Source organism: Rhopalosiphum padi, chromosome 4 (assembly GCF_020882245.1).
Source record: "Rhopalosiphum padi isolate XX-2018 chromosome 4, ASM2088224v1, whole genome shotgun sequence".
Classification (NCBI taxonomy): Eukaryota; Metazoa; Arthropoda; class Insecta; order Hemiptera; family Aphididae; genus Rhopalosiphum; species Rhopalosiphum padi.
The window spans coordinates 44,297,946-44,321,718 of NC_083600.1; the positions used below are offsets into that span (position 1 = coordinate 44,297,946).

At 28.8% G+C, this 23,773-nt stretch overlaps 5 protein-coding genes and 1 long non-coding RNA gene across 7 annotated transcripts in view; 3 read left to right on the forward strand and 3 right to left on the reverse strand.

Moving 5' to 3' along the window:
- Window positions 1-1,693: 1,693 nt before the first annotated feature.
- LOC132930459 (large ribosomal subunit protein uL15) lies at window positions 1,694-4,183 on the reverse strand. Its single transcript, XM_060996341.1, has 5 exons — window positions 4,026-4,183; window positions 3,242-3,305; window positions 2,705-2,802; window positions 2,098-2,247; window positions 1,694-1,893 (listed from the first exon to the last, which is right to left on the reverse strand). The coding sequence occupies exons 1-5, from the start codon at window positions 4,026-4,028 to the stop codon at window positions 1,765-1,767; spliced, it is 444 nt and encodes a 147-aa protein (XP_060852324.1). The 5' UTR covers window positions 4,029-4,183; the 3' UTR covers window positions 1,694-1,764.
- Window positions 4,184-5,690: 1,507 nt separating this feature from the next.
- Window positions 5,691-9,908, reverse strand: LOC132928326 (large ribosomal subunit protein mL39). Its single transcript, XM_060992910.1, has 8 exons — window positions 9,736-9,908; window positions 9,437-9,643; window positions 9,129-9,374; window positions 7,856-8,077; window positions 6,397-6,497; window positions 6,230-6,301; window positions 5,907-5,954; window positions 5,691-5,833 (listed from the first exon to the last, which is right to left on the reverse strand). The coding sequence occupies exons 1-8, from the start codon at window positions 9,785-9,787 to the stop codon at window positions 5,756-5,758; spliced, it is 1,026 nt and encodes a 341-aa protein (XP_060848893.1). The 5' UTR covers window positions 9,788-9,908; the 3' UTR covers window positions 5,691-5,755.
- A 3,684-nt stretch (window positions 9,909-13,592) lies between these two features.
- On the reverse strand, window positions 13,593-16,742 carry LOC132928325 (protein farnesyltransferase subunit beta). Of its 2 annotated transcripts, none has more exons than XM_060992909.1 (3): window positions 16,550-16,742; window positions 14,995-15,328; window positions 13,593-14,930 (listed from the first exon to the last, which is right to left on the reverse strand). In XM_060992909.1, the coding sequence occupies exons 2-3, from the start codon at window positions 15,324-15,326 to the stop codon at window positions 14,066-14,068; spliced, it is 1,197 nt and encodes a 398-aa protein (XP_060848892.1). In that variant the 5' UTR covers window positions 15,327-15,328; window positions 16,550-16,742; the 3' UTR covers window positions 13,593-14,065. The 2 variants fall into 2 exon arrangements, with proteins under 2 accessions (XP_060848892.1, XP_060848891.1); XM_060992908.1 differs by lacking the exon at window positions 16,550-16,742 and adding an exon at window positions 15,942-16,164.
- Window positions 16,743-16,906: 164 nt separating this feature from the next.
- Window positions 16,907-19,565, forward strand: LOC132928324 (GPI transamidase component PIG-T). The gene has a single exon (XM_060992907.1). The coding sequence runs from the start codon at window positions 17,381-17,383 to the stop codon at window positions 19,100-19,102; it is 1,722 nt and encodes a 573-aa protein (XP_060848890.1). The 5' UTR covers window positions 16,907-17,380; the 3' UTR covers window positions 19,103-19,565.
- Window positions 19,566-19,702: 137 nt separating this feature from the next.
- Window positions 19,703-22,109, forward strand: LOC132930010 (uncharacterized). The gene is given in 3 exon segments (XM_060995669.1): window positions 19,703-19,723; window positions 20,787-21,368; window positions 21,370-22,109. Coding segments are annotated over 3 exon segments (1,011 nt in total). The 3' UTR covers window positions 21,778-22,109.
- A 649-nt stretch (window positions 22,110-22,758) lies between these two features.
- The window catches only part of LOC132929779 (uncharacterized), a 28,833-nt gene continuing 27,818 nt past the window's right edge, over window positions 22,759-23,773 (forward strand). The window contains exon 1 of the long non-coding RNA XR_009662154.1: window positions 22,759-23,278. This is a non-coding gene — a long non-coding RNA (uncharacterized LOC132929779). The remainder of the gene's footprint in view (window positions 23,279-23,773) is intronic.

Genomic DNA, 23,773 nt, shown 5'->3' on the forward strand with positions numbered 1-23,773 from the left:
CTCTTTAATTTAAATAATCTTCACCAAATATTTATTTAGATTATGTGTTATTTTCAAAAAAAACACCAATTACTGGTATATCAGATATAACAACTATATCGTGGTTGTTTTATTTAAATAATTAAATAATTTTTTTCATACAATTAGATCACCAATTGTGTTTTTTTTCAGTGAGACATTTTTGCAGACTGGGCATTTAATTTGGGCCTATTCTTAAACAGCTTAAACCTTTCTAAGCGTTATGTTATTTTCTTCTCCAGATCCTCATATCATAATAATGCTACTGTATTAGAACGCTTTTTCTAGTTTAACGATTATGGTTTTAACTACTCAATTAATCATTATTTTAGTCCTTTCTTAGATATAGCATTTGAAGTTCTTGGATTCATCATACGTAATACTACATTTTTAAAATTTATTAGATGTCTTCGTACTTTATATTACGCCCATGTTTATTCTCTTTTTGAAAATGGATCAGTAGTAGTATGGCAACTGTAATTTGGTAAAAACCAGACAGTTCAAATGAGTCTAAAATAAATTTTTAAACTTCATTATCTGCAGAATATTTATCACATACCTCATGATTAGGGTTGTGAAGTTGTTGGAGTGCATTTTCTTTTTTTTTTGTGATTATGAAACATGGCTTTATAAGTACATAATTTGAATTATGTAACAAATCTATTTATAAAACTAATGTATTACATTTTTTGACTTAAAGTCATATTTTCCTGTTAGTTCAATTTCTGGTATTTTTAATTAAATTACGCCAAATTAATGTCTGAAAACCTTTAAAAGAAATGTTTCAGGCAAATATCATTATTAAAGAATCAATTAACTTTTTTATTAATTAAATAAGTCTTTATGCATATAATAATATAATAATATACTAATATCAATTATAAAAATCTATTTAAAGTACATATTTTATTGAAAAATGCACAGCCCTATTCATGATTAATCAATCATAAGATATGCTCTAAATATTCCAACGCCTGCCTCTCATCACAATTTCTTTCGGAATTTCTTAAAAATAATTCTAAATGGATCCTTCTTTAGATATTTCCACTTCTTATCACTGTACCTAGTATATATACCTTTCATTCATTTAGAAGCCTACCTTAATTATATGTACCCACACACAAGACCTCTTATGGACACAATCATCACACGTTCAGAGATGCAAAAAAATATTTAATCCTTAGGCCACTAATACTTTTATTCAATTTATCTGTGTAGTATATATGTGTGTATTTTCGAATGAAATTGCCATTAAACATTTTATAAATAATTGGACTTTTAATAGATTTCAAGAAATTACTAAATAATAGAAAAAATCTATAGTTCACGCAACGAAAATCAGCATGACTCTAGCAGCCATTTCCACTCAGTGGTCTTCATACTTCCAAAAATAATTGCCGAGTTTATTTTTTAAACATCAAAGCAGCATGGCGCCATATAGTTTGAGAACTCACGGGTAACCACCAGTGTATGACGGCGGTTCTCAGGAATCACCAGCCAGTTTTTATTTATCGGACAATAGAAAACTCTACATTATATGCAACATATACATGGCCATTATACTTCTCTGTATAATTTGTGATAGTAATAATCTAACTAAATTATTGCATTTCATTGAAATTACTATTGTGAGCTTTCAAATAAATCTTATTATATGTTAATAAAAACTCAGTAATCGATGTTTAAAAAACAGTTGTTTTTATTATATTTTTCAATATAATTGGTCATTTATACATATAAATCAAGTTAGGCTTGGAGTACACAGGCACCACCAACTTTCTTAATCTTTTGCTCAGCAACCTTGGAAAAGAATTTAGCCTTTACAATAAGTGGCTGATTGGGAAGATTTCCTTTTCCCAATACTTTGTAATAACCCTGAAAAATAAGATTTTTTTTAATAGTACATAATAGTATCATTATTATTAATATTGATATTAATTAAATATAAAATGAAAAATTGAATCAATCAGAATAAATTTTGGCAACATGGAAATTTGTACTTCAGACCGCCTGTCGCTAAACAATAATTTTATCATCACTAAGAATCAATTTCAAGTTATAAAAAATATATGTAAATACCTTTTGAACTACATCAATGACAACTGCTTTTTCTTTGTCATTTTCGTATTTCTGTCTTGTTTCTTCAGGGATTAAAGTGTATAGTTGTTCAAGGTTAATAGCAGGGCACCATTTTGAATTTCTTCTTAAATGGTAATTACGCATACCCAACTAAAAAACATAGGCCATTATGTTAAAATGTATGGAATGATTATTTATTTGTATACTCTATTCACAATAAGAACCGTACTCAAGTTAATTTGTAAGACTTCACTACATATTAAACATATCATAGATAGTACCTGGATGACACTCTAGTATTAGGTTCTTACCATAAATAGTACAATGTAAGATTTGATTTATAAAACAATGACTATATATTTGTGTATCTAAAAATACACATTTTACATATTAAGTGAATGAGATTACATTTAGAAGAATAAATAGTTTTTTTTTTTAAACTAGATAGCCACTTAATTTTCTTTTTATTATTACTGCATTCACTAATACGTCATAATAACAGTAAAGTTAGATTTAAAAAAAATGCTCAATCCAATAAGAGACATTTAGTAAGTTTTAGGACTTCCCTATTATATTTGTTAACTTAAATAATCTTCATGATTGTTACCTTTCCAAAATAACCAGGATGGTATTTGTCAAAATTTATTCTATGGTGATGCATACCACCAGCATTACCTCTACCTCCGGGATGCTTCCTGTGTTTACCTAAATTATTAAAACAAAATTCATTAATGATATTCACACAACTAAAAATTATTATAACAACTTTACACATAGACCAATCAGATTAAAATAAACTAGCCACATAAAAATTGTACTTCAGACCGCCTGTCGCTAAACTGATTATCATCATCTTGGTTTTTTAATTTATAAATATTCATCATATTAAATACTTAATACTCATACATGTTTTAAAATAAATCTTAAATAATCTGTGTAGATTCAATTTCTTCAATTGATATTATAAAATTAAAATAAATTGTTAATTGAAAAACAAATCAAATTTTTATAGCACACACTATATAACAAAAAACTAGAATATGTTATTTTGTTGATCAAATGGTGCAAAATATTGAAAATAGTTTAAATTACACTTAATTACAAAAGTAGTCTAGTAGTAAGTATAATAGAGTATAATACATACCAATACGACCGTGTCCATGACTGACATGACCTCGCAACTTCCTAGTCTTCTTCTTACTGGTAGTCTAAAACATGATATTTATAGTGATACATGGAATTATTTAATATGTTTAAATCAGACAAACTATCATAAACATAAAAACATTATATTTAATCAATATCTTCAATTCCCTACACTAAAGACAATTATATCACTTCCTTACTGTAAGAATATTTATTAGTAATTTGTTACTGTTTGCAGTATATAAAATAAGATCGTTGTTATTTAATGTTAATCAATAATAATAAATGTATTATTAACTAATAAGAGCTAGAAAATGACGAACTTCATAAGAATGAATTAACTGGTCAATTGAAACATAACCATGCGATAGAATATTATAAATATGAATTGTCACAAAATAACGTATACATATTAGTATAATAGAAAACATAAAAGTTTACCAACAGGTCACGAATAAAATAAACATATTACAACATTAATTATACTAACATTCTCAAATCAAGTACACCATTACTACGTAACTCGCAGCAATCACACGAATCGATGTATAACATTTTAATGTATATAATTTTTTAGTAACACCAATAACTAAATGAATGTGAAATAAACGCTACTCATATTTATTCTTCATGCCACATGGTTTTCAAAGACTTTCCGACATTAACTCAAATGAATTATATTGAAGTTGCAGTATAATTTATGAACACAGCAAGACCAAGTTAGATCAACATGAATAATAATAATGAAAATAAAATTTAAAAAATACATTATAATAACTTACCATTTTGCTTCAGGAACGAAGAAAAATGAGAAACTTGTACAGGACTCGAGGACTGAAATCAAGAGAACGAGAATACACGAACACAAGTCACAACATTCATTATAACAAATTTTTATAGGTTAGGAACTTATAGTCGCGGAGATATGAAATACGTATCGTCTTTGGAAACAGTGTGGCCACACATCACATGGTTCTCAAGGTTATTGTATTGTATCATACCACAATTTTAAAAATTTTAATTTAATGCTATTTCAGTATTCACTATTCAGTTATTTCTTAAATAATTGTACATGTTAGCCCGTAGGTTATGTTAGTTAGTTTAGTATAGTTATAGTTAATAATTATCATTTATAATTTTTAATTAATGTCAGTAATATCTATATTCGTGGTTGCAACTTGTGCAATATATCATTGAATAAATAAATTACATAAATAAAAAATAATAAGACGTTTATTTACCCATATATATACCGTCACCGTGTAATAAATAATATATTATATATTATAGTATTAAAAATCCTATTGAAAAAAGTGCTTTAAGTTTTTCTCAAATTTTTCAATTTTACGTACAAACAATACGATCACTAAAAAAATTGGACGTAAGTAAAATCACGGAAAGTAATCGATTCTAATCAATAATTGATGTTTTCAAGTTTTCATTTACCAACAAACATAATTTCATTTTATATACATATAGATAATTTATTTTTTTAAATACCTATACATTAGGATATTAAGATATTTTTTATGTTTAATAATTTTAAAAAACCAATAAAAATATTTTATAAAATTAGCTAACTATAAATAAATAGTGTATTTCAAAAACAATATTGGTGCAATTAATTTAGTTATATTTTAACGATTTCAACTAGTTACTTTATGTTAACACTTTTTTAATGGTTTTTTTTTATTTATTAATATAGTATTACATATTATTATTATTTGTCTGCTTTTCTATAGAATAAACAATAATTTATTTAGTATCATATTATAACTACATAGTTTAAGCAATAAATAAAATACAGTTATTTAAATTTATTCAGTAGCATGATTATACAAATCTGGTTTTAATTTAGATTTGCGCACATAATTTACTCACTCAAATTATCAGTATCATGGACTAAGAATTAGGTTACTTTTCCCATTATGTGGATTTTTCTTATATTTAAGTATAATCATATTCGTTAATTGGTACTTTAAAATTGAGCTTCAATAACAAATATAAGATTAAAATATAAGTAAATAAAATATAGCAGATTAATTATAAATAGTTTGCCGTATAATCAATAGACTGCTATATTAATCACTACAAATTTAGCTTAATTCACTTATTTTTATAATTCATAAAGATAAATGTATGATCAGTTCTTATTTAAAATAATAAGAACCAGTCAGTGGCGTAACTGGGAAAAAATCTAGGGGGGACAATGTATAATGAATGTAATATATTTATTATTATCAAAACCCTGACACCCCTCCCCCACCAATTAAAATATATACCTTTAGCTTTCAAAAAATTGTCAGGGGGGGCTAGTGCCCCCACTTGCCCCCCCTACAATTACGCCACTGGAACCAGTTATTTTCAAAAAAGAACCTTGCTTAACAGTTTGATCCATTTTAAAGTATTCAAATTAAATTAATAAGACATAAAGGTAAATGCAATGATGAATTTGAACAACAATTTTATTATGAATAATTTATTAATAAAATATACTATTAAATATCTTAAGTTAGGCTGCAGTTTCTTCTCGAGAAAATTGTGGAACATATGTATCATTTTGAGCTTGATCTACCCATCTTGCTGCATTCTAAAAGAAAAACAAATAATTAAAACAATTTTATAAGAAAATTAGTGTAAAAAAAAGGAAAAAGAAGACTTACTAATTTTTTGGCTCTTTGTTCTAACAAAGAATAAGCAAAATGGTTTAACTGGAATAAAAATAAAATATTAATGATATTAAAATATAAGTACTGTTAATATTATATGATTAAAATTGTATAACAAGCTGAGTAGCTATTATCTAGTATACTATATGTAGTTATATTAAATATAAATGAATTCTACAAAACTCAAAATATATCATTTTTCTATAGTCAAACAATTTTTAAAGCTAATTTCAACAATATTTCTACATATAAAACATTAATTTATATATACAGTTCAATATTAACTATTGCACAGAAATATAATCAATTATATTTACCATAATATTTTTAGGTAAAGAGACTCCTTGAAATCTGTATAAATGGCCACTCTTGGTGTCTAAACGATGTACCTAATTTAGTAAGAAAACAAAATTATATAAATACACATCTTTTCTATCCTAAGTAAAATATAACTGTATTATTTAAAAAAATGTGTTTAACATACCGCAGTTATAGTACAGCGTCCTAATAAATCTGTATTACCAATCATAGGTCCTCGACTTATATCAATATGATCATCAATTCTGTATAAAATCACCTTTTTATCTAAATCAATTATTTATTTATACAGATATTAATACAAGTCAAATAAAAATAACAATATTAGTTATTAAACTAATTACTTATTAGTTCTCATTTGCAAGTAACATAACACATGTAAACCTAATAAATGAGAATAGGAAAATAAAAAAAAAGGGGGAAAGAATGGAAAATGGAAACTTGTTAAGCGAGGAGGGAGTACAGAAAATCTGAAATTAATTGGGTAAAATAGTGCAGTAGAATTAATCTCACTGGTAAGAAACTTTGATGAGTACTGAGTCATGTGGAAGACAGTATTTATGTATTCAATAGTTGATTTTAAAATAAATTTTAGTTATTTTCATAATAAATAATGTTAAGAAGATGTCAGTGCACTGTTTGTTTTTTCTCTCTAGCCCAAATGCAACATAGACAAAAATAAATTTACGCAGTCTGAGTAGAACTTGCTCAATTTTGGTTCTAAAGTAAATATACCTATTATAAAATTAAATTTTGATAATATTTCTGAGTACAAGATGATGAGTTTTTTCCATTATTCTCAATACAGTGTTAATTATATCGTTTAGAAATAGCTATAAATAATAACATTTTTAAATAACCTTTAACTTTTCAAAATTTTAATCTTTTAAAACAAAACTCATTGTCTTGTACTAAGAAATAATATCAAAATTTAATTTTATAATAGGTATATTTTCTCTAGAACCAAAATTGAGTGAGTTCTACTCGGACTGCGTAAATGCGTTTTGTCTATGTTGAAGGTGAGCTAGAGAGAGAAAACAAACAGTGCACTCTTAATTTTAATCAGCTACTTTATTATTAACACATTGACTGGAATAAATGGATAAGAATTTCTATAGCAATATTAATAATTACTGATGTCCGGGGATAATTATGATTTTTGAATAATACTGTAATAGCAGTACTCTAAATATGGATTCTATAGCTATAGTAATATTTTAAATGGCGAGTACATTTTTATTTATCAATTTATCAAATGCCCTGTCACACATATAACACAGAATATTCTGTGCACATAATAAAACAGATAAAATTTACTTTAAATAATTAAGTTATAAATAGGTATTTTATTTTCAAATGTATGTCTAGAAGCTATAACACAGAATAATTCTATGGCTTAATATATATTTTATCCTATATTACTGATAAGGATAAAATTTGTTTAAATTAGTTCTAGAACTTATAAGATATATAGCTGTATCACATATAAACTACTGCTATAGCAGTATTAGAAAATTGATTAATTTAGAAATGATTTTTATAGTTTTAATAATTCTCATTGTGCATCAATATGTTAAATACAATTTATAAGATTATAGAATTTAAGTTAATTATAAGATCCTTACCAATTGATTGTTGTGCAATATTTGGTACTTGTTCTTTTTTAAATTTATTTTCCTGGAATATGTCTAATGCAAGTTCTTCAGAAACGGCAAGTCTGTCAAATTTATAAGATTTTTGTGCAAATTTAACCATGTTGGCTGACAAAATTCGAAGTTCATTTTCTGTTGGAGTCCATTCTGGTAAATTTGATAACTCCACATCATAAACAAAACTTCCGCTTTTCACTAATTTATAAATAAAAAAAAATATTAAATTAAATTAAATAATCAACATAAACATTAAATATAAATAATAAATAGCAACTAAAATATTTTGAAGGATTAAAGTGAAGAAAAATTTAAAATTTGTGGATCAATATACATATATTTACATAACAAGGTATATATAAAATAACAAAGAAAATAGTGGTGTATTTATGTTGGAAGGAGGAGGTTAATTAGGGAATTTATTATATTATTTAATATTTTCTTCAACTTGATAGTGATCACTTGCTATAAAAACGTTAACATAATTTTTTTGCATTAAATGCATATTAGTTTTTGAAATTCTCTGTAAAAATACTATTTTCTTCTTATTCTATTGGCACTTATTACTCTATAAAGTTTTGGCCGCCATCACAACTGTCTCCACTCTTTTCTGTTATGATATATTATTCTCCACTCTTGTTCCTTATGTTATTGAGATCTTCCATTGCATTCATCCATCTATTTTTAGGCCGCACACAAAGCCTCTTCCCCGTAAGCCTCCATTACAGCACCGCTCTAACACTGCACATTACGTGATCTAACCATTGTATTCGCTGGGCACTTATAAAGCTATTGATTGGTGCCAGTCCTATCTCATCCTGTAGTTACCAATTAAATTGTTTTCTCTACACACTTGTTCTGTTATCATAGACAAGAGCGCAAATTATTTTCTATATTTTATTTTCAAACGTCCTGAGTCTCTTTTTTATATTATTAGTGGCTGTCCAGGTTTTGAATTCATAGGTTAACATGGATCTTATATCTTATTAACGCTTTATACAACATTGTCTTTAAAAGCTTTATACTATTGCTTTTAAAAAATAATCCTTTAATATAATCACACAAGTTATAAGTTTTCTATTCCATGTCTTGAAAATAGATTTCATAAATTGGAATGTGAAAGAAGAAACTAAATATAAATGTTATGTGTGAATGTATAAGACAAAGGACATCAAATGGCTGAAAACATTCAACAATTTAATAGCCTAGGGATGTACAATTTAATATAAATTAATTATGAATAATTTACCATTAGGTGAAGGAAAGCTGTGTAAAGTTGGTTGAATATTGGTTTTAAAAGCTTTAGAAATTACAGCTCCTAGTATAAGCGAACAACTTCGCCAATATGCTCTGTTGAAATGATATGGGTCTGGTAGATACTGTGCATGCATGAAAGTCAGTTCACAGTCTGATTCTAGCGGTCTATGCATATCCCATAGATGTGTGTCATCAATTAAGGCCAATCCACTTCTTTTAACCAACATTTCAGATATGTCTATAATTAATCAGATAATTATTACAAATAATCAGTACATTAATATTAACAATTTAACATACGTTGAGCACAATGAAATGGGGTTGAAATCCCTTTGTTCATAGATAAAGTGACATTTTCAGGGACTCCAACATATTTAACTGTAATTTTTTCAATACGACCAACAGCTTCTCTTTGGCGTTTTTGTTCTTTGTCAAACAAATCATTTTGATAGGCTACAATTTCATTCTTAGGGTGAATATCTGCAGACGTTGAAACATATCTTATGGCTAAAACATAAACACGAATCATTCACTTTTTGAACAACAATACATAATCGACAATGAAGTATGATAAATTGTAGAAAAATATTTGTACTTACACCATAACGAATCACTGTATTTTTTATACAAACAGGTACTGAAACGTTTCATTTTAATATTATAGATATTAGATACATAAACAAAAATGAAAAAAACACAAACTGAATATTAGGTACAACGCGATTTTAAAAAATCACAAATATCTATAATATAGTCTGTGGTAAAGGTAATAATCTTATATTATAAAACGCGTGACGTTTCGCCCGAAAAACACTTGAGTGCGCTTGCTGTACTCCCCGCAGTTCCTAAAACGGAAAAAAGAATGCGCTCCGGTCGCCGTTATCGCGTCCGGTCGGTTATCAAAAATGTGTTGGACAACTATACTATTACTATTATTATTATTATTATATATTTCACTTTTATACGGATTTTATAGCGTTTTCCGAGTTTTCCCGTGTTCGCGTGATTTACGATATTTTATATTGGCGATATATTAGCGATTGGGCGTGAGAAAAAAGTCGTTTAATACGTATATATAATAATATAATAAATATAAATAATGAATAAAATACACATCGAACGGATGTTTCAGATATTTACAAATATATTTTAAAGAAAATCGACGAGAATGTCTGTGTGTGTGTGTGTGTGTGTGTAATGAGATACGAATTAAACGATCACGACGCGAATTCGGTGACGGTTCGGAAACGGTTTAACTGCTCGGGATTTGACATCGGTTTACAACTCAAACTGTAGTCGATAGGATTAGGCGTTAGGATAGGATAGGATTTAGGCAGGTGTAACGAGTTCGAATCCCGATCCGGCGTCGATCCCGGCGGCGCTTTGATTAACTCTGCGAGTCATTTTTTGCATTTTTTTTCCAATGTTTTTTTTATTTTTATATGATTTTGCCGGCGACGTCGGTATATTTTTTTTATTACTCGACTAATAAAAAGCAGTATTTCAACATTTATGTACTATTTTTTTTTTTTTTTGAATATTGCGAGTGTTAAATATACGTGTTTTTTGTAATAGTACTTATCGACTACCACCGAGTATGTTATATTATATTATTTATAGTATATATTATATAATATGTAAACACAATATGTGTAGTGTGTACGTATGGAATATTTATTAAAGTCATATAGATCGGGTATGCACACTAATATTTAATTACAACCTGATGTGATAAATGTATTGTGGATTATTTCACTTATAATAACTCATAATGCTCACATCGTCCGCGATTCGACGCGGTCGGATTGCCTACCTGAGGGGTTTAGTAACACTTAAGTCTTAAAGTATATTCAATTTTTAGCAAATAAAAAATTAAGATTTCATAATTTGCGCCCACATAGTCTGCGATTCGACGCAGTAAATAGGACGTAGATAGGACGTTATAACACTTCGTTCGACTTAAACTTTTTCCCCTACTATACGACATCAGACTTTCGACGTCAGGAGGTATAACAATCCGCCGTAGGCGGATTGCCCAGCACAGATATCGATTTGCATCGATTGAGGACTGATAGCTAGACACTCGATTACCATTTTTCGTACTTATTTAATTTTTATATATATTCAAAAAAGAACCGGGCATGCGACAAGACACGGTATTACACCGGTTAACGACTGATAGCTAGACACTTAGTTACCATTTTTCAAACTTATTTAGTTGTGTATAAATCAATTTTCCCAAAAGATATGACGTTCGACATAAATTTTGTCCCCTACTATACAACATCAGACTTTCGACGTCAGGAGGTATAACAATCCGCCGTAGGCGGATTGCCCAGCACAGGTATCGATTTGCATCGACTGAGGACTGATAGCTAGACACTCGATTACCATTTTTCGTACTTATTTAATTTTTATATATATTCAAAAAAGAACCGGGCATGCGACAAGACACGGTATTACACCGGTGAACGACTGATAGCTAGACACTTAGTTACCATTTTTCAAACTTATTTAGTTGTGTATAAATCAATTTTCCCAAAAGATATGACGTTCGACATAAATTTTGTCCCCTACTATACAACATCAGACTTTCGACGTCAGGAGGTATAACAATCCGCCGTAGGCGGATTGCCCAGCACAGGTATCGATTTGCATCGACTGAGGACTGATAGCTAGACACTCTATTACCATTTTTCGTACTTATATATTTTTATACATTCAAAAAAGAACCGGGCAAGCCTCGAGTTGAACTATATATGTGACCGATTTCTAGACACCCGACTAGCATTTCCAACCGAATTTCCCTTGGAACGATTTTCACTCGACCCCCTCGAAGGCGCCGGAGGCGGCTTCCACAAGCCGGGAATCGAGGCATATATATATAATAATAATTTAATAAACAATATTATTATCGACGCCACGAACGTCTTATCAATTCCCGACAACAACCGCCTTATCATCATTCATCCCGATAGAAGACTCGCAGTACTACCAATCAGCGACAGGTCTTCCTTTTTTGAAAACTTTCCACTTTCAAGCTCTTCCATCCGTCCTAGGGTATTCACTTACAGCGAGTTTCACTCAAAGCGAGTTTCACTCACAGCGAGGCACACTCACACCGAGGCACACTCACACCGAGGCACACCCGCAGCTAGTTATTAATTAATAATAATAGTCTATTATCTGCACAGAGACCATGGATAAAATCATCGTGGATAAAAAATGGATGTTTGGATTGATATCAATTCATCTTGGTTGTTAACATTTTCCAATTGATAAGAGAATAATAAAATAATTAGATATAAATAAATATTAGAGATAATTAAAATAAATATTTCATATTTATAATATTTTTTATATATAGCAATCCTGCCAAGTGCCAATTCTAGTGAACTGGCGTCTACTCAGGATCTTTTTTCTTATCGGGCTTAGTCGCTTAGTAGGCTTACAAATTTTCCGATTTTCCGTCATAAATAAAATACACTTAAATATTTTTATTTTTATTATTTCATCATAACATCCAATATGAATTATAATCATAACCGAATTTAAAATTAAAATTGATAGTTTAATACTTAAGTAAATGAGTAGAGTACCACTATAGATTTGGTTCGTTTTTGATTAATTTAAGAGCTTATTTTAGAATGAGTAAAAACAAAGGTAGGTCAGGGGGTACCCCTTGCTGTACATATGTCGAGATAGTCACTACTCACTATTATAAGTGTGTTAATGTGAATTCAAATTATTCAATGATATATTTTGTATTATTGTATATGAAAAATGATTATAAGCGAAGACTGTCTATTAGTTTAAGTATATTTTGTGATATAGGCATTTGTATACTTATATAAAATATTGAACATTACTTATAAAAGGCTATAAAGAGCTCAAAAATAGTTTAAATATTTTGAAAATTATATTGTTAATAGAAAAATAATAAAAATATTTGATTACAATTTCACATACTTACAATTATTTACTTTGAGTTATTCCAAAAAACCAAAATCAATTTTGTCAAACACTGAATTTGCGTAAAAGTTGCAGTTTTTTTCAATTATAAAAAAGTAGGTACTAACAATTTTTGATCTGATGATCGTCCAAACTAGAACAAATAACCTATCTAAAACCACTCTTATTTTTAAAAATCAAAGTATTTTATTGATTACTTATTGTTTATGTAACACAGTATTTATTAAAATCAATACATTCATCACTCCACTTAGAATCTAAAACTTATTTTTGAGAAGAATATATATTTTCTTTCAAATTGTTTTTCTTAATTTTATGGAATAATGTTTTCTAAGTTCAAGTGATTAATTATTATTAATCTTACTTAGTAAATAAATAAATAAACAATTACAATTTTTACATGTACTTTTAAATTCAAATTTAATAAATTACATTCACTGAAGTAACAAAAATTTCTGTTGCTTTTTAGTTAAAAAGAAAACTATTTATAAACACAAAATATTTATTTTGATCAGTTACTTTTATTTCATACATGCAAATATTAAAATTTAGTATTGTTAATTAATATGCAAAGATATAACATTCTAATATAACTTAAATTTTGAAAATAAAATTAATTCCACTTTTTTATTAATTCAAATGTTTACACAAAAGCAAAACATTAAAAAAATAAAAATGTACAAAAAACATTAGTTACCATGGAAGCACTAATTTTAGCAGATTGATTCACAATGAAATATTTTTAATTACAATATTTTTTTTTGATTTTATCACTAAACACTCAAGTCAACAAAAATTTAGTACTTTTAAATTGAATTAAATAACTAATGTATATTTGCTCGGAGCTTGTAATGTATAAACATTAATATGTAACAACTAGTCTTAATTTGAACTTCACAAAACAGGTTTCTCAAGATTTAATTTGAATCAATTGTCTACAATATATTATAATCAAAGTTAAAAGTATCTTATTGGTTCTGTCATACTAAAATATTTTAAAGCTTTTTGTAGACAAGATTCTTCAATGTTATAAATAGGATTATTTTTGTTCAAAATGTTTTCCGGTTTACCGATAACACAACTACTGTTTTCAACTGCATGTTGAGCAATAGATAGGCCACTAAGAACATAGCAAGTATGGTATACATCAGGTGGTTTTCCAGGCTTATCAATAAGGCCACCACTATATCTATTTTGGCAACATATAAGTACATATTCTTGGAGAGCTTGATAATCATACATTGACCACATTGGCCGTTGATTTTCAGATTCTAAAAGTTCTGATATTACTGGAAAAATAGCAGCTTGCCAAAAAGAATAGCAACCATCCACAAGCTTATTTGTTCGCCCTTGGAAACCACCTTCATATGACATCTGTTTATTAGCTACCCACCGAAGAAGTGATTTTGTGTCACACATATGAATAGATTTAAGTAACAATAAAGCTGAAAATCCACAAAATGTATATCCACCATGAGCTTCCACTCCAGGCACCCCACCAAAGCCTCCTTCATATGTCTGACATCTGATCACCCATTGAGCACTTGATTCAAACAAACTATCTGTATATATGTTGGTTAAGCGTGCTACAGTTGCTGAACAATACACAGCACGAACATCACATTCACCATATTTATGCATTCTGAATGAACCATTAGGCAAACGAAGAGATATCAAAAACGTATATAATTTCTCTCGATTGATCACTGCATATGCTTCTTCTGTACCAATTAAACACAAAGCACAGACAGCAGCATATGTAGGAGCTAAGTGTGGCATTTGATTTGGTCCACCACAAAACCCTCCAGACTCGTGTTGACACCTAAAAAATGTTTATTAACCTTTAGTTATTTAATCGTCTGTTATAATTAATTTTAATTGCATACTTTGATAAGAATGAGACAACATCAGATTTCTCTGAAATTGACAATTTGCAATTTAAGAGTGCGAGTGATTGACATAACCAATAGCATAGCCATGGTCGGCTGGAATCCAGACATTCATAGTTTTCTGGTAGTGTAAACATATGATTTTTTATATAATTTATGTGATTTTGTTTGTACAAAACGGGAGCTTCTGGATCACATTTTGCTTTGGAACAAAATGATTCAAATAATTTTTCAATTTTTCTTTCAACTTGACTTTGATTTTCAGATGTGTTTGTTTCAACTGATTCATTATCTAGTTTGTGTCGTGTTACTGCTAAAAACTTATTCATTTCTAAAACAAATTATTCAATTGTAAAATTATGTGTAGCATAGGTAAACATAATCATTAATACACTAATTTCAACTAAATAAAATTTTTTTTTTTTTAATATCACTAAAAAGTTACATACACCTATTAATGCTATTATGCACCTGTGCCTATATTTATTAATTAAAAAAAAATTACTCTTTCAATAGACAATTAAATTTGTTAGGTATATATATATATCAATGTTATGGGGAAATTATTTTCTTTTTATACATTGTTTAACATTAGGTTCATAATAGCAAAGAAGTAAAAAGGGGATATTTTCAATTTGTATATATTTTTACTTGTTAATCTAATTAGTAAATGTTTGAGGTGAAATATATCTCCATTTATAAAGTTTATTGTTTATTAAATGAACATTTTTTATAAGTAATACATACATTCAATGTATATTTAATTAATACAATAAGCATATTAATATGTGATAAGTCATAAATAAATACAAAATGTCAGAAAAAAATCATAATTGATGAAAGAAGCTACCCATTGTTGAGATAATGATATATTTCCTGATATATATGTTTAAATTATATTATTTATGAATTTATGAGTTATAAAATAAAATCAATCCACTTACTGTTTCAGTGTTTTCATCTAAATAAATAAATAGTGTTTATCTTAGATACATTTAAATATAAGTTTATCTTTTCTTACAAATTACAACCTAAAAAAATAATAATATAAGTTTGATAATATTTACTTTAAAATTTAAACACAAATTATAAAACTTGGAACTAACTATAAACTATAATTAGTACATAAAATTATATTATGTTATATACTTAAATCTATAATTCACATTTTACAATTTTGTTATCTATTATTATAGTCTTATCTAGATGATTGTGTAGGTATTACTATATCGGCATACGGCATAATGCATAAGTAATCAATTTAAAATGATGATAATTTTTAATTTTTTTATGTTAATATTCTCATAAATAATAAATTAATATAATATATATTACATTACAGATTAGATGAAATATTTTCAGATATTAATATATTATGTAGTCTGATTCTAGTATTTTATTATTTATGGGTGCTCATGACCAGAAATGGTATATCACTTATCAGTGAAAAATGCTTTTATGAGCAACTGAGCAAGAAATAAGAATGCTATTAAAATGTATCTACCTATAATAAATAATGTAAATAACTAAATACCTAATATATTATGCTTACCGATGTCAATTTGGATAGGGATTAAGGCCTTAGGGCTTTAATAATCTAAATATTTTGAAATTACGTCCAAATCACAGAATAGATAATATTTCTGTTATAGTAAAATCAAGAAATTCACTGGTTAATTGATCACAGTGGAATTGTACAATAGGTCAGTAGGATCGGTTAATCGTTTTTTTCAAAGTGTTGATTTTTGGGAATTATGCAATGTTACATTCATTTTATATAATACTAATTAATAATATTTGAATTTGAAAATAAATATTGTTTTCATGTAAATTATATACATTAAGTCGTTATGTTGGTAACAAAAATTGTAAAGTTATAGGGAATTTAGGTTGGTACATCGGTCGGGTTTTGATTGTTTTGGAAAAGGTGGTCGATGCCGGATGCAGTATTTAAAAATCTGTAACTGTCCGTACTCGATTTACCGAGTGTACTGTCTAATGTCTACAGTTTAGTGCATCGTATAGTTCTTAGATTCATGTCGAACGTGTCGACTGTTTATAGCCACTTCGTTTAGTTTCCGGATAGCGGACAGACATTTCGCCTTTGATTTGCGCCCCTGTGGTGGCCAAGATTCTACGCACAAACGGTAATATTCAATTTTTCGATTACCTATCACTTTGTTGCATTATCATTATCACTGTTTACTAACACAATCCACCCAAACACTCAACGTTGCTACTCTACATAAGTGCAACTCGCCGTTCGTCGGCCGGTTATTATTATTATTATTTTTATTTATTTTTTTGATTTTGCTGTACGTCTGTAAATACTAAATAATATTATTTGTATCGTATCATTACATAGTATTATATTGTGCGCAAGATGAGCGTCAAAAGTCTATGGCTTTTGTTCGTGTTCATCGGTTCTTCGTATTCAGAGACTTACAGTGAAGAATTGTTCATCAAGCCCCTGGCCACCGGCTTTGTGTACTCGTTTTTTCAGTTTACAGTCATTCGCGAAGATGACTCTTTCAAGCATTCCACTTTGTTCCCACACTCGCTGGGAGACATAATCGATAGATTTCACGTAGCAGAACTCAATGTCGACCTTACGTCCGGTCTATGGAGACACAAGTCCTGGGGTTATCCGGCTGTCGACGCCCCATCAGGCGCTGAGATATCCGCTCGTTTCCACAATGACACACAGGACGTGGACAAACACTGGTATGGCCTGACAAATGCGTTATCTGGTTTGCTGTGTACGTCGTTGAATTTCATCAACAGTGCTAATAGCTATGAATCATCTGCAGACAGGGTTTATCGATATTCAAATTTACCGCGTGAAAATGTTTGTACTGAAAATTTAACGCCATGGAAAAAACTCTTGCCCTGCGATTCTACTAGAGGCTTATCGAGCTTGTTAAACTCTGGTCGAGTACACAATGCTAACTATCATTCCTTGGGAATACATTTCAGGCCGCTATGCAATGCAGGGAAATGTAAATATGAACTACGTCAAACCGTTTCTCTAGTGTATGATTCAATATTTATAAGTTTTAACAACAACTATGATTGGTCTCTTCGCAAGATGTTTGGTACTGGACTGTTCAAGACGTGTCCCTTGGCAGATTATAGTAAAATCTATTTAGATACATCATCAAATAGTAGTGTTCCTTATTTGATTTCACAAGAACCTGACTACTTTTTGAAAAACAATATTGCTGTTTATAATTTAAATGGCATATTTCATTTGTCTGCTATAGTGCCTAGACCAAAAATAGTTGTATCTGAATTACGGCCATTATTGTATACAGACAGATTTATCACTGGATTTGGACAAGAATACGGGGGGCTAGTTACTCGTATATACAATGATCATAAATCACCTATAACTGCCACTGTCATCGAGAATATCCCATGGTTCTTACCAATTTATTATCACACATTAAAAGTGACCAGCAATGGCATTCGTGTTATACCTAAAGATTTAATCTATAAACCTGGAAAAGGAAGAGTACGAATCTACTATTTAGAAATAGTTTTAGAGCTTGCACCGCATTCGGTTACAGAAATATCTGTTCAGTTTGACTATGTGTTTTTGAAGTGGCAAGAATATCCACCAGATGCTAATCACGGCTTTTATATTGGCTCAGCTATAGTGAAAGCAACAATTCCAAGACATGCTACTTCTCTTACGTTTGATAAATCACTGATAATAGACAATCTAAATTCAACTGGATCCGATTATTTAATTTGTTTGAAAACAGAAAATTTCATAATTACACTTCCAACACCTGATTTCAGTATGCCTTATAATGTCATATGTTTAGCTTGTACTGTAGTAGCGTTAGCATTTGGCCCAATTCACAATATTACTACTAAAAAACTGAAATTGACTACAGCTAAGTATGTACCTGGATTAGCGTCTGTTGCACAGAAATTGTATGCATGGATGGAAAATATGTTTTGGTGTGAAAACACAAATAAAACAGGAAAAACAGCACCAGTTAAAGTATTTGCTCCCGAAGAGTTGAGTTACCATCCAACGCTAGGCCATGTTTCTGAAGAATTCATGAAAAACAAAGTGGATTATGTAGAATCATAATTGTATAACTCTTGGTTTTGTTGTAAATATTATATATATTATTTAATTTGATGAAACAAATGTTACGTTACCAAATTTATTTGTTGTGTACATTTTAAATCTAATACATTATTTTATGAAATAATATAAGTATTCTATATAATTACACTTTTGTCATTTTTTTGTTATATAATATGTATATGCAAATAAAATATTGTCTCAATTTCATTAAATAACTTATAAAATGTTTTTATTTTTGTAGATTTAGTTTATTTATTTTTATTTATAAGTATAAATATATAATACATACCATTTTCAGATTTAACATAATTAATCATATTAATGCTAATCTTAAAATACACCTTTCTTGTTGTACTTTCATATCTTTCATTTATATGTGTTATTTATTATTCGTTCTTTGTATTTTACATGTTTTAGTATATATTTTAATAGCCACAATATAATTATTTAGTGATATTTAAAACAGTGTTTTCTACCTATTAATTAATAAGATTTCAATTATGTATATAAATACAATACATCATTTGACTTATTATGATAATGCTAATAAATAATAATTGTTAACAATAATTAAATAATTGTGGAGTTTGTATTTTATATATGTGCCTCATATTTTATGAGGTTAAGTTGTCAAAGTAAAGATGTTTATTATTATAATATCAATAATATTGATTTAGTCGTTTAAGAAACCTGACTTGTCTAAAATGTTAGAATTACTTTTTGAAAATTTGGGATTTAGTACAAGTTTGCTTTCTCAAATGATTGATTCAATTGGCTTATATTGTATAATTATTTTAAAATATAATACCTAATGGTTTATACAAATTTCAAAATAAAACCACTGGCATTAAAATAAATATAAATATATATTTATTATTTTCATAGGAGTGCGCACGGGGGGTTCCGAGTGTGCCTGGGCACCCCCCGACATGTAATTGGGGCCCTAAAATTTAAGTCCTATAGCATATATATGGGTCCATATTTTAACTAATGTTACTATAATAAAGATGTTTTTTTTTTTTAAATATGTTGTAAAAAATTATGTTTTGGGATAAAAAAAAATAATACAACTTAAAATATTTTAAATTTGCGTGGTAAAACTTATTATGATTATAACAACTAGATGTTATTGATTATAAAAGTAAATTAATAAATAAAATATATTGCAATTATCTTGAAAATAGATTTTAGATCCAACTATCTAATGAAATATTATATAACTTGATACTAGTAATACTACTGATTAATATGTGATATAATTTAAGTAATGTTTATTCAGGCATTATAATTTATTAAAATATGTACATGTCTTGTTAAGAGAGGGCTCAAATTAAGAAAAAGGGTCCGAAAAAGTTGTAGGCACCCTCCGAAATTTAGGTCTGCGCACACCTATGATTATTTTCATTGTTAAACCTTTCAACAAATATAAATAATTATACAAATTAATTTTAAATGTGAAATTACTAGGTTGGAACTTCTTGAATAAAAATAAAATTATAAGAAAATGCCGAGAAAATTGCTTTCATAAATTAAGTTGTTAGACTTAAATATAGCCAATATAGGTTTATGTAGTACTAAACGATTATGATTAGCAATACAAACTATATTTTTTTTTTAGCAAAAATGTTATTGTTATTTTGAGTAAATAATCCATAATTTTATTTCTTATTTTGTGTGTTTTAAGATTATTTATACCATTAAAAAATGGCGACTCTTGAAAAAATTGATGTTAGACAAAATTCTTTTGAAGATGAAAAGGTTTAATATGAATGAACTTCAACAACTATGTAAAATCTTACATCTGAACCTGGAATGGAAAGATATTATCAACCTAGTATCTGAATGCCGTATGCGTTTAAGTGTTGCAAACGTTGTATCAGTAGTACATCAGCATTTAAAAGATAGTGAGTCTATTGAAGAAACTTATCATCGAGTGATGTTAGTGGACACCATATTCCATCAAAATAGTCAGTGGTGGACAGTAACTATTGATAAAGTTAATAAACAGTTGTTAGACAAAGAAATAATTAGAAATAATATTGAGGCTATGTTAAACAAATTGAATATTAAAGCAATTACATATGTTATGAAGTGTAATCAATTGTTTTGGGTGTTAATAGACGTTAATGAAACAAAAAGAAAACGAAGTGCCATAAAATTAAACAATCTATATTTCTTCACCATAGCTCCAGGAAAAGTGTTTCATGTATTTTACAAACCTCAAAACATTGAAAATAGACTGATGAAAATTGTCATAAAATCAGTCGGGCGCCAGTAAATATAAGCCATACTCACTGTCAGGCAAACATCTGCAGTCTATGGTAAATTTGTTGGAAGATAAGAATAGAAATAATGAAAAAAATACGAGAGTGCCAATATTGGTTAACAACCATAAAGAAGAAGACGTTAAAGAATATGTTCAACAATTATTTGGGGAAAAATGCCGGGTGCTTAACCAGTTTACAATAAATGTGGAGAGTGATTTGTCAGTGTTCAGTAATAACAACCCAGCCGGTAAGATGTGCAAAACTAAAGTGGTGCTGAAAGGAGATAGTATAATTGATGGAGTTAAGGACATGATGTTATCGGGTATATTGCAACCACCATATCCAGATTGGGCAACAAAGCTACCTATATTGGGTAAAAATTGTGTAAATATTAATATACGCCCTTAGATGAATGTAATTAACAAATAATATTTAGTTTTAATTGTATTTAAACATTTTACTCTGTTAATATATTTGTAGTTTTTTTTTATTTGATTTACTCTAAAAATGATAACCTTGAAAGTTTTAAATGACTATATTATTTTAAAAAAACCATATTAACTTTATTTTTTATATTTTTGCTTTTTAACTGTAATTATGTATTTATATTCTGTAGACTGAACAGAGAAGGTAAAACAACAAATATTTATAGTTATTAATTTATTGTACATGAACATAATGAATAAATAATAATGGTAATAAAATGATATATTTTATTATTATTGGTAAAACTTGTTTAATTTTCCTTTTTGTTTTTTATCTAGTTTATCTAGTGCAAGCACGGCACTAGAATTTTTTTTATATGGGCTAAGGTTTTTTTTAGCAATCAATGAGATTATTTAAATAAAATACAAATATTTTCGTATCATATAATATAACATAATATAGCTATTAGCTATATAGAACACACTTTTAAATAGTTAAAAATGTTTTAAGAATAATGTCAAATATTTTTTATTTACCTTATGTAAGAAAATGTTAAATCACAGACCTTCAACAACTATATTAATAATGAATGATGTACAAAAATGACAATTTCTTTATTACATACCTTTGTGAATGAATGATTATGTTTTTTTACTTATATTTCATAAATATAAATTAAAATTAAAATTAAAGTATTTGTGTTTAGTAATGAACAGATGAATTTGTTTGACTCAACTTTAATGCAATTTTCATCCAGTAATTATTACTCAATAAAGGTAATAATAAAAAAATAAAAGATTTTTTTTTATTTTATAAATTTTTTCCTTATTAGACAATACTAGTAGGTTAATCCATAGTAAAGACCAAAGATGTTATTTGTTCAAACTTTATTAATTTAATTTATAATGTTTTATGACTTTATTATATTGTACATATTTTTCAGTAGGGGGGACTAGAGTCTAGAGCCCCACCTGGGGCAAGGTTAGTGTTTGAACGCGGATATGCTACACACCACCCGGTCAACCGGTCCCCCTAAGGTGGTGCGACTGTAAGGCGAAAGTTCGCAGAGCAGCCTACACCACTGACCTGCTCGTCGTTGTTCACTTTTTTCCTGGCGTTCGAGCCCGACGCACCGTTGCGTCCGTTCGCCGCCTCACGCCGTGTCTTGCGGAAAAACCGCGTGTGTGGTCAAGTTGTTCGGGGCATTTTATTACGATCCGTCGAGTGACCAATTCCGAATTGGTCCTCGTTCCGATATTTCGGACATTGTCGGCCGATCCGAGTCGTTTTGTCGCACGTCATTGCGTAAGTGCGTATGCAATAGTCATATGCTTATATTCGAGTTGTCGTCCGTGAACGTCGCGTAGTATTTCGGTGTGGTGTTTCTGTGTGGTGTGCGTATATCGCCCCCCTCCCGGCTGACCATCATCAGATTATCATCGTCCAGCGTTCCAGATCACCAGGGGAAGATCGAGCGGTGTCGGTATTGTTATAATATTGTATTATTGTATTATTTTGTATTATTATTATATTGTCCTAATACCTATAGGATTAATTCTATTATTATTATCTTATGGGCGCCCACCTTTAATAGGATACTTAAGTCCGATTGTGTCAATTATTATTTTCTATTTATTTAATATACATTTTTGGTGGTGTTATATGCAGCCGTATTACCATTGAAGTGCTATTATATTATATATATACCGGGTAACCTTTTCCCGTTTCCAACACCTCGCGAGTCGTGTCCGATAACCGCGAATTTCCAAAAGTAGGATCGGACACGGCGCCAACATTTGGTAGCAGAGCGTGGTTATCGTATGTACCTCCAAGTAATTTGTTTCCGTATATAGTTTTCGACGGAGGCGGTCGACCGCGACGCTTAGTCAGGCCTAAGCGCGAACGTACCATTTCCGTAACGTCGATTTCTTGCGTCTCGCAGCACCTCGGTCGCCGATTGCACCGATTGTTGAGCTCC